Source organism: Oncorhynchus mykiss, chromosome 19 (genome assembly GCF_057628025.1).
Source record: "Oncorhynchus mykiss isolate SJ-2025 chromosome 19, ASM5762802v1, whole genome shotgun sequence".
Taxonomy (NCBI): domain Eukaryota; kingdom Metazoa; phylum Chordata; class Actinopteri; order Salmoniformes; family Salmonidae; genus Oncorhynchus; species Oncorhynchus mykiss.
The window spans coordinates 16,045,060-16,056,592 of record NC_143040.1 but is presented as its reverse complement, the minus strand read 5'-3'; the positions used below and the strand labels follow the sequence as shown (position 1 = coordinate 16,056,592).

The 11,533-nt window shown below is 40.0% G+C and overlaps 2 protein-coding genes across 4 annotated transcripts in view; one reads left to right on the top strand and one right to left on the bottom strand.

Moving 5' to 3' along the window:
- The first annotated feature begins 1,017 nt into the window (after positions 1 to 1,017).
- Positions 1,018 to 3,201, top strand: LOC149975104 (cyclin-dependent kinase 4 inhibitor B-like). The gene is made up of 2 exons (XM_090210272.1): positions 1,018 to 1,405; positions 2,566 to 3,201. The coding sequence occupies exons 1-2, from the start codon at positions 1,277 to 1,279 to the stop codon at positions 2,815 to 2,817; spliced, it is 381 nt and encodes a 126-aa protein (XP_090066398.1). The 5' UTR covers positions 1,018 to 1,276; the 3' UTR covers positions 2,818 to 3,201.
- Positions 3,202 to 5,158: 1,957 nt separating this feature from the next.
- The window catches only part of LOC100301741 (methylthioadenosine phosphorylase), a 33,942-nt gene continuing 27,567 nt past the window's right edge, over positions 5,159 to 11,533 (bottom strand). For all 3 annotated transcript variants that reach the window (XM_036933851.2, XM_090209497.1, XM_036933853.2), the window contains 3 exons: positions 11,149 to 11,388; positions 7,267 to 7,392; positions 5,159 to 6,513 (listed from right to left, as the gene is read on the bottom strand). In XM_036933851.2, the coding sequence (XP_036789746.2) occupies positions 6,472 to 6,513; positions 7,267 to 7,392; positions 11,149 to 11,388 (408 nt within the window). In that variant the 3' untranslated portion in view covers positions 5,159 to 6,471. The remainder of the gene's footprint in view (positions 6,514 to 7,266; positions 7,393 to 11,148; positions 11,389 to 11,533) is intronic.

The window sequence follows — 11,533 nt, the reverse complement described above, 5'->3', positions numbered from 1 at the left end:
TAGTTTTGCCGTAACAAAGCGGTTGAATACTTATTGACTCAAGACATTTCAACTTTTAATTTTTAATTTATTAGCAACATTTTCGAAAAACATAATTCCACGTTGACATTATGGGGTATTATGTGTAGGCCAGTTACAAAAATTATCTGTGTAAACACAACAAAATGTGGGAAAAGTCAAGTGTTGTGAATACTTTCTGAAGGCACTGCAAGACCTTTGAAAGTCCAGGACCTCCACATCCTGCTTCTTCACCTGGCTTATGGTCTGAGACCACCCACCCGGGCAGCTGATGAAACGGAGGAGTATTTCTGTATAATTACGCCCTTTTGTGGGGAAAACTCATTATGATTGGCTGGGCCTTGCTCCTCAGTGGGTGGGCCTATGCCTTCCAAAGCCCACCCATGGCTGCACCCTGCCCATTCGTGAAATCCATAGATTAGGGCCTAATTTATTTATTTCAATTGACTGATTTCCTTTGAAATAGTTGCATGTTGCTTTTATATTTTCGTTCAGTATATAACGTGCACAATTGCTTTAGCCTACATTATTGAATACATCAATAGGTGCATAGCAAACAGACATGTTCCTCAATAGTATTGACATTGAGGCTATAGGTCTACATTCAGAAAGCAGCTGAGTTATATGGTGATTGCCACCTGCTGTGTCATAACGCGGGTGTAACCAGCATTCTGTACTATCGGAGCGTGTAGTGAGGCACGCTTTGCAATAATATCTGCCAGAGACGGTGATACATTGTAGCAGTAGATTGCAGCGCATACAGTTATTTTATAACAACAAATGTGGCGACATTGTAGCAGCATAGGTTTCATATTGATATCCAACACCTTGGTTATAGACGATTTGACGAAACATTTGTCCCACTGTTTTTCCACTGTAAACTCTACAGTCAACAAACTCGCTCTCTTCCTGGTACTGTGTTCTTTAGAGCTCCAAAAGAGCATGCGCGACTGGTTAGATCTGCTGCAGAATGACGTCAGCAATTCAAAACACAGGCAAGTCCAGACACACTACCGTCTGATCGGTCATACGATGTACGCTTTAATTTATTCTAGCCAACTGACCGAGGATCTTTCTATCACGTTACATGCGAATGAAGCCTGAAAGAGGAAACGTCAACGACTGTTTAGGCTTTTTTTCGAATGAATATAATTTTGCGCGAGATGTCCGGATATTGACATTGTGAAGCTACCTGTCAAAGGAATCTGTGAAGTGCTGGACTGTTATTGACACGAGCGGAGCGGTGTTATCTCTGCTCATGACGATGCCTCTCGAGGATGATCTAGCCTCAGCAGCCGCGACTGGCAACACCAATCGTGTTAAAATTCTATTACAAAGTGGAGTGGACGTCAACGGTGTAAACTGCTTTGGACGGACACCTCTGCAGGTAAGTGTCTCGCGCTACGCTCTAGTCGTCGTGCCTATTGGTTAAGATCGTGTCGTGATTATTGTAAAAGAGAGTAAATATTCAACGGTGTCATCAATATTTTAACGTTGCAGAGACTGCCCATGCCGCTTTGTTTAAAAAAAATCGACTGTTTTAGGTTGAAAACATAAACTGCCTTAACAAATTACTAGAATAGCATGTCATACTGTGAAATTATTTGCATGGGAGCTATATTACCTTTGTTATATATTCTATATATTTTTATGTGCTTTATTTGCGTCATAGTTTATAGTCTGTTGCGCCTCAGGAACCGAGTGATGGGAATGGTGTGCAATTGCCCGTGGTTTCTATAGGCCTGCCATTCACTTTTATAAAGTCCAAATTGTTACTTCTATTGTTGGAAATATTTCCATGAGTTTGTCTTTCAAATAAACATAGAAATAATTCGATATTATACTCTATCAAAATGGTCCATGGCATTACCATTGTAAGCTATATCGGGGCAATGGAGGATGCATGCAGGTCACCACACCCAACCTTCCAAACTCAAAATTGCTCTCCCAAAAATGGCCAAAGTTATCCATATAACATGATATATCTTATTTTAAATTATTAATATGTTCAGATTTAATGACTTACTCTAAAAATACAAAAAAATGTCCTCGGGCTGCTATCAAAATGCCAATGCTGACTCTTCCTATCTATATTTGGCCTTAACTTTGATAGCCCTACATTTTTAATGCTTTTTAGGTTTGCTACAATACGAAAGGTGTGGCTGCAATTAAAATAAGTAAAATTGAAATCATAAGAAATTGTAGGCCGACTTATACCCTTTAACAATGTTATAGCATCAGTTGGGCCTAACTGTTTTTTTTGTCATTTATATCCATTATTATATTGTTATTAAATTGTTAAGTGAATAACAGCACCGACATTGTTGGATCATTAAAACACTTTAAACAATCTGAAACGAAAAGCATGCGCTTTTATGGTCTGATAGAACTATAGGCATAATGTATTATTTAGTGTTATTCAAATGCCCCTCTAAATAACGTATTACACACCATGGCAACATTATTTTCCTCGCAAATATTGGCATATTTATGAAATATTCTAGCAGAAGATCTGTAAGTAAAATCAACTTGATTTGTATTTCCTAGGTGATGATGATGGGCAGTTCACCAGTGGCGCAGTTGTTACTAATGCAAGGAGCGGATCCTAATATCGCAGACCGACACACTGGGACAACGCCGTTACACGATGCCGCCAGGATGGGCTTTTTGGACACGGTGGAGATCCTTGTCCAATTCCTCGCCGATCCGAACAGCCGGGACAATCGGAACTGCCGGCCAATCGATTTGGCAATCGAAAGTGGACATAATAATGTCGTTGCGTTTCTGAAGGCTTTGTGAAATCAAAGATGCGTTGTATTTATTTGTGTGACGATTTTATTGTATAGAATACGGATGTATATTCTAGACCCATTCATTTTTTAAATACTTTTTTTCTCGATAAAAAAATGTTTTATTTATGCCTCTCGAAGAGTATTGCACTTATGCACTTAATCAACGGTTTGTTAATAAGGCTTAAGATTTATAAGTACATGTAACATTTGTTTTTAGTGTTAAGTTGTCATTTTTTTGTTTGTTATTTTAAATCATGTAATAATCACAGATAGACTGCTTTGGCGTTGCTATAGGAAAATATATACTCTACAATATTAATAAGGTGAGGAATTTACTTTACCAAAAATAAAAGCACACAGGTACCATTGATACACATTGATACCTTCAGTACACCTGTTTGAACTTTTGATTTGAGAAATAATTGTTTTTATCATATTGCATTAGGCCTATATGATGAGTTTGTATCTTATTTTAGAATTTAACTCTTCTAAAATAACGAATTATTAGAAACCCAAAAGTAAAAATGTGGGGTATGGATTTGTGTATTTTGATAATAATCCATAATCGTTTATATTAAGACAAGTGTTATTGGACATTTGGAAATGGGTCTGGACTTCCTGTAGATAAAGCTGATGATGTTTGGATTTTGAATAATTCCGAGAACATTGTTTCATGCCAAACCTAAATTTGGTCACTTCGATTCTGAATTATTTAAGTAGACCTACCTACTTAAATATGTATTATTTTAGGCTATAATTAACTATTTATTGAGCTCAATTTGAAATCCATAAGTTTCGCTACAATGCATCGACATTGAACGAAATGTTTAACTTTTCATCAAAAGGAAATTATCTAAATAATTGAAGGATCTAGACCACAATGAATTAGCGTGTCCATTCGTGAGATAAGGTGTGTCCCTTTAGCTCGATAACCAACGATTTACTTGTTATTTGTACAACTTAAACCTTTTATTTAGGCCTAATATAATGGGAACATTCTTGTTCTGTTTAAACGAATGTTTGGATAGGCTGCGATAACTATTGTGTTTATTTAACATAGATTACACCCCTCAAACTCAACTCTGGACCTCGAAGCCAATTCCACTAAGTTTTTTCGTTGCCCTCTAATCAGGGACTGATTTAGACCTGGGTCACAAGGTGGGTTCAATTTAAAATCAGGTAGAACAGAAAAGCTACAGGCTCCGGTCCTCGTAGGGTAAGAGTTGAATACCCCTGGCCCTACACAATAGCCCAGTTATTTCAAATTCAATATCATTAAAGGTATTTATATTTCACTGTGAAATAAACACTCATGAGACTGTGTGTGTAACTTACTGTACAAGAGTAGATGGCAAAGTGGGCGTCGCCTGAAAATTCTAATAGTACATTGTACTAATAATGCAAGAATTTGGTTCATGGGCCTAATATGCCTACTTTTTGCTTGAATATAATTGATTTATCGTTCCGCCATGTTGCTACATTTTATTTGAAAGTTCAATTACAAACTAGACCATTGTAAAAGCAAAAGAAAGCGCTCTCTTTTGGGGTCAAAACACACTTGCTTTGTGTATGAGAGAAGCATAACCAAAGCATTGGATGTCAACGTATGACGCCCCGTGCAATTTCTCTTATCATTTCGCACCAGGCCAGCGGGAAGCCACAAATAACTTTGGAACACTGGTACAAAATGTTGCATGCACGATCAACAAGGCAGGAATGAATGCTTAGAACCCCGCCATTCGTGCTCAGTCTGACTGAAATCATGTTATTAGCCTATTAGACAGCTGTAACACTAGCAGTCATGACAAAGTATCACATTTGTCATGAGGATACGTTTTAGCAGTGGCATTTTTATTGGAAACATTTAGTAGACCAACATGAGGGAGGCAATACAATGTTTGTTATTGGACATTTTGAAGCAAATTTCACAAGCCTAATTAATTAAATAGTAAAATATATGCATTCGTCTATTTTGAAAGGAGGCTATATTTAAACCATGTGCTCTTCTTGAAGTTTGTCATTTAAAAGTATTTATTTGCGTGCGTTAAGCTGCATCATGTTCACTACCTCTAGTCAGTCTACTTCCTGATCTTCATCTTTCTCCGAGTCAAACGTATTTGAATGGTGACAACTTGTCACTAAAGGTACAGTACCAAGATGGGATAAAGGGAGAATCTTATAAGCATCTGGCATTTTGCAAAAGTACCTATCATTTCACTTGTAACAGAAGAGTGACATTATGCAAACATAATGACAGGAAGTCCAATGTTGAGCCATATGCGTCACTTCAAACAAGTGTTAGGTTAAGGTTCTAGCTAACTTCCTGATTAAAAAAAAATGAAAGCACATTTCCAATCTACATAACTTTATTGATTTTGTCACACTTGCAAACACATTTGACCTGTACATGCAGTCGAACACAATCATAACTGAATATCCACCATCATGTTGACTGTTAAGCCTACTTCCTGAAGTGAACCCTATTAGCACATTGTAACACTGCAGCTGTGAATCCATGTAAAAAGAAATGCTAGGTTAACATGAAGTGTTTTGAAGATAGTTTTAGATGATCCCGTCACATGATATGAGACAGATCGATAATGCCCTCAGTGGAAGTCTTAATGAAACAAGGCCTTTTATTTTATGGAAAGTATATGAGCCATGAATCCACTATTCCCTCACCTAATAATTAGGAGTAAAGAGCCACGAATCTATCAACAATGTGGTTTGACCTTGTTTCAGGGCAACAAAGTGGAAAAACAGTATGGTGAAGTTGGTCCTAGTCACTGGTCTTCAGCCAGTTTAGCATTTCCCCCACTACATGGTTAGGATTGGGGAAGCTGATCCTAGATATGTACCTAAACTAAACTTCACCCCAGAGCCGGATAAACAGGCTTGAGGCTTTATCAACGGAAGTGGCAGTTGCTTTTGATTGAATGTCCTGTTCCAATTATACTCGGTGCAAAAGTCTTGTTGGTCATAGACCTACATGTACAGACCATACAGGTTACAAACAATCCATGAAAACAACCAAGTCCTTTAACATTTCTTTCAGAAGACATTAGACATACTTTAATGCGTAGTTACATTTTAGAATGTATCTTCAGTATGAAAACATGGCTGAACAGTATACAAACAGTGTCTCTCTCTCTCTCATATATATATATATGAGAGAGAGAAAGAGAGAGAGAAATGTTCACCCTTATTTTAGCAGGATCTTTTAGGTGACCACAGAGTCAGGACACCTATCTGAAAGACAGCACCCTACACAGGGAAATTTCTCCAATCACTGCCCTGAGGCATTGGGACCTCTTTTTTTTTGACCAGAAGAAAGAATGCCTCCTATTCACCCTCCAACACCACTTCCAGCAGCATCTGGTCTCCCATCCATGAACAACCAGGAACAACCCTGCTTAGCTTCAGAGGCAAGCCAGCAGTGGGATGCAGAATGGTATGCTTCTGGCAAACGATGTAATGTTACTCAAATGTGTTGTGAAATCCTGGCAAATGTACAGTAATGAAAACATGCATATCAGGCACTTTCTTGTGATTCACTGATGAGGAATCGAGAGAGAGATGAATCCATTGTTGGTATTGGTGGCTGGTGTGTTGCAAGTCATTCTCTGATATACAGGGGTGGCGAGAGGCTTTTCGGTGGTTCTCAATGTTGTTTTGGTAGCATTATTGAGGATTGGGCTGTTGTCTGAAAGAAACCAAAACACACACTAAATAGTAGCAGAGGTACTAACAAAAACAGTTTAGAAAATATACATATCGCAATCTGTTAGTAAAACAAACTAATACGTTTGTTTTGAGTGTGTCACGAAGCATGCCATACTGGAAGTTCTGTTTAGCACGTCAAATTACAGTCACCATCTCACTGACTGAAGTGTCAGTGAGGATGAATAACGAAGCGAGGGTAAGCCTAAGGGCCTTTACATTATGGCTCATTGGGTTCAGAGCCAGGTGTCCTGAGGGAAATCACCTTGAACACCAGACCTGGGTTCACATAGCATTTATTTCTTATCACTTTTGGGACTATTCCATTAGTTCTATAAGCAGGATTCAGTAGGTTCAGAGCTAGACATCCTAAAATACATCCCCTTTAAATACAGACCAGAAGCCTAACATGGAGGCATCAAGACAGGCCATCATTTTGTCACCCAATAACTGTCCAATGTGGATACAGGCCGACTCAGCAGTGAGTAACTGTGAATAAGCAGTGAGTAACTCAGTGAGAATGTGCTTACTTAGCATTTGATCTAGTAGAAAGACACTGAACAGCACCAGCTCTCCTACAAACCCATATGGTTGTACGTTGCCGTGTTGACTTGGTATGATGGGAAAAAAATAAAGCACTTAATTGCCTGAGGATAAATAATGTTTAATTATACTTAATCCTATTTAAACCCCCCTGTAGAGATGAACCTGGGTACATTACAATGGTAAATCTTACCTTCAGAGCCTTTATGGTGTGGGTCCAGTCCTCCTGGGTGCAGATCAGGGGGATAGCAGTGAGCAGGATACTGCTGGCCTTGTTGGCATTCTCCTTCATAGTCTTCAGGACGTTGTCGACGCAGACCTGGTACAGCCAGGAAATATATTTAATGAATACGTTTTTTTTGTGGGATTGAGGTGCTTAACTCGGTAAATTCTAGTCACATTCTGAATATGGAGAAAGATGGCGACTGACAGCCTTAAACACTTGCAAGACCAAAGGAGGTGCCTCACAATGTGAGACGCAAACATTTATAAAATACCGTTGTCAAAACGTTAGGTTATTAATACAAATGTGTACATTTCTTCTTGTCAATATCCTGGCTGCTACACCATTTTTCTCTCTTTCATTTTAATCAGAGTAATATTATCTCCCGAGTGGCACAGTGGTCTGACACTGCATCTCAGTGCAAGAAGCTTCACTGCAGTACCTGGTTCGAATCGAAGCTGCATTACATCCAGCCGTGATTGGGAGTCCCATAGGGCAGAGCACAATTGCGTCACCCGGGTTTGGCCGGCATTGTAAATAATAACTTACTTGTCTAGTTAAAGGGTTACATTTTTTATATATATTCAAAGTTTGTTTTTACAGTATAACCAAGGCTGTTCGAAGCAGGCGCTTCATAAAAATAATTATCTGTGGAAACTGACAACAAAAACGCCCTCCTGAACACACAAATACATTGCTTGTTGTGTAATTACATGCGTTTACTTAATCCATGATATTATCGCTGATGAAAATTCACACCTCAGTAATCTGACAGAGTCATCGTGAAAGATCGTAGTGCCACGCCTGGACAGTCACAGAGCCGGTCGGACACGTTAAGACCTGGAGCTACTGTCAACATTACTTTCACTTTCCTTTCTTACCCGTCTCGTGATTGTCTCCAGGCAACCGCATTCGAACGTCAACTTCATTTTGAACTTGGGAGCAAAAAAATAAAAAATCAACCCAAGCCCCAGTTGAAATATTGTGGAGGTACAAAATAAACACATCTGTGAATTAAAGCTCTTAGCCCAGTTGACACAGACATCCTACACTGTACTGTAGCCTACAGGTTCAGTTTGAGTGCGCAATGAGCATGGTTCAATACCAGGCATTTATTTCATACTACGTTTTCCATGTGTTTTGAGCCTTCATACGTTTTAGGATTTACACCTTGCAGGGTGTAATACGGGGTGCTCTGAAAGCTAGGCCCATCCTTTTTAAACATTGGCAGCTAGCCCGTGGAGTGATTTCTACAGGACAGTTTGCTTAGATATGACTATAAAATAAGACCGGTATGAAACACCTGTACTCCTTAAAGCATGGTATAGCTAACAGCTAAAGTAAAAGGGAGTATGAAAATCACTAAAGATAATCGAATGGTCTGTTAAACCCTTGCTTGTTGTGTAATTACCTACCTCTGTCCTTCACTCCATCATCAGTGGTAATGACAACACATGACAATAACTGAAACACAGAGTGGTATCAATCTCTGTCAGACAGAGAGTGATGTGTCCATGGAGACTTTGGACACAACAGCTCCAATGACATCAAGATTATATCCCAAATAGCACCTGGTCACCTATTTAGTGCACTACTTTTGACCAAGCAAGGGCTGCATCAAGATGTGATACATATAGCTACTTACAGTGCAGTAAATAATGATACAACCCCATTATAATACATACAAAGCCATGACTCCACAGGATAAGATCAACATGGTTGAGGCAATGCAGGATATAAGGCAATCCTTTTCACTATTAACATTTAGATTGGAGCAAAACATGTAAACAATTTAATCTAATCATACATGTATTATTGGCTACATTGAGATAACTACTATGATGAATTCAGAGAAATTGTTCCTACACTGTCGACTAGGCTAAATGCCATGTAGCTCCAGACAGCATGCCGTTTATAACAAGACGATACAGTTGGGGTGTGCCACCCAAGATAGTATGTTACCATGGAACTCCAAGGGACATTCACTTATACAACCTTTTAATGATTGATGCACTACAGCATAAGACCAAGGTACTTTGTGAAATGTAGCACAGTGACCACAACATATGACCAGCAAAAAACATTTTTTGTTGTTGTTGTGTGCCCTAATGAACACACCCCTGAACTGAGGGCCTGTTTTGTTGTGATCTCTCAGGCCCTGTGGACAACTGTATACCGGTGACTCAACCTCAGCTGGCAGGACTCACACCGGAGGCTGGCAGGCTCACAGCGAGGGAAGGCGTAGATAGGGCGGAAGGATGTGGTGAGAGGGTGTGCAACAGGAGGGGGAAGGAGGGGGAGGGGTGGCCAGGAGGTCAGCTGCAGGAACTAGGAAGGGGAAGCCGAGCCTCCCCCAGACATAATTTATCAACTGGATAGTGGGTGACAGTCACTCACTCGGAAGCTGTTGTGTGTGTGTGTGTGTGTGCGCATGCATGTGGTACTTCAGAGTGATATAATAATCAGGCGGAAGAATTTGAAACGTAAACAGTTGCCTGTAAAATGCTGACGAGGAGGAAATTTATACCAGACAAAATGTCATTGTGCAATTTCAAATCCCGAAAAATACTATTTGCATTTGTTTTGCTACAGCTTTGTGACAAAGGCAGTTGACTATTTAGTTATTAACTTGAGACATTTTGAATTCCTGCTTTGTTTATGTACAAATATAAATGCATTTAAAATCAGATTGAGTCGACCTCTAGGTCAGTGTGACAGCTGGAGTACACGTAGAGAGCCGTAAAACAGAACGGTCACTTCAGCCCTCATGTCGTGGACGTTTTAGACTCACTACCAAACAATGGCTCTTACTGATGGAGAAGTGACTAACTACACACAGGATATTAAGGAAAAAAGGCTAGTTCTCAAAATTCAGGGAGAAATCGTTCTATGAAAAATGTTCATGGAATTCACTGACGGTGACCTCTAACCTACATTTGATTTGACTCTAAATACCACGTGAGGCTGAATGTCATGTCACCTTGTCAAGAATGTGGTGGAAAAGACCGGAGCCCTGAGAAATTGAAACAATTAAAGCAGTAAGTGTTTTACTGTGGTAAAAATAAAAAGCTCTGACGCATTTCAGTTCTTAGTCACTATTTTTTTGCCTAATATTGCAGTTGGAAATGTCCAGCTGCTGTGAAAGCGGATGTAAGACATATTACCAAGTAACAAGACAATTGACCACATGCAGTACATGAATGCGTCATCTTAGTGAAACGGGTGCATTTGCATAACAATTTTCCAGATAACCTGTGTTGTGGTGCAACTGAAAATTGAGGACATTCCAAAACATCTCTCCTCGAAACAGTTACAGAACCTCACACACACACACGTGGGTAAACGCTTCTTCCCTGCGGCCTGGGTAGCTGACTAGCGGCTGCAAGCCACTGTCGGCGTTGGGTGTCGATGCGTATCCATCCCACTGCGTGTTTGACACTCTCTTCCTGTCTTCCCTGTCCTCTCATACTAACTTTCCTATCAATAAAATATGTAATGGAATAAAATCTCCACACACTTAGGATCAATGCACACATTTCATTGCATTTTGCACACACTGTATATAGACTTTCTTTTTTTCTACTGTGTCATTGCATTGTTTGTGTTATTGGCTTGTTTATTGTTTATTCCATGTGTAACTCTGTTGTTGTCTGTGTCACACTGCTTTGCTTTATCTTGGCCAGGTCGCAGTTGTAAATGAGAACTTGTTCTCAACTGGCCTACCTGGTTAAATAAAGGTGAAAAAAAATAAAAATAAGGCTAAGCTTTCGGTTGCAAGACCTTCATCAGAGCATACAATCAATTTAAAAAAATACGATGGGGAGGGAATTTCCACACAAAACAAAAACTCACAGCCTCCTCATGCTCCTTCCAGCAGTCGTAGTCGGTGGCCATGGCGATGCTAGCATAGCAAAGGCCCGCCTCCTTGGCGAGGACCACCTCGGGCACGCTGGTCATGTTGATAACGTCGGCACCCCACTGGCGGAACATCAGGCTCTCGGCACGCGACGAGAAGCGAGGGCCCTCGATGGTGAGCACCGTACCCTGCGGGTGGCACTTCACCCCCAGGCCGCGCGCCACCTCCAGCAGCACCTGGGCATGGGGAGGGAGAGGCGTGATGTCATTTTCTAGGAGAGAGTGGTCAGTGTTTTTGTCAATGCCCATGTTTGTGTGTTTTATGAACACTTAGAAAGGAAATAATTGTAACTATGCAAAGCCTCACTACACACCAAAAACA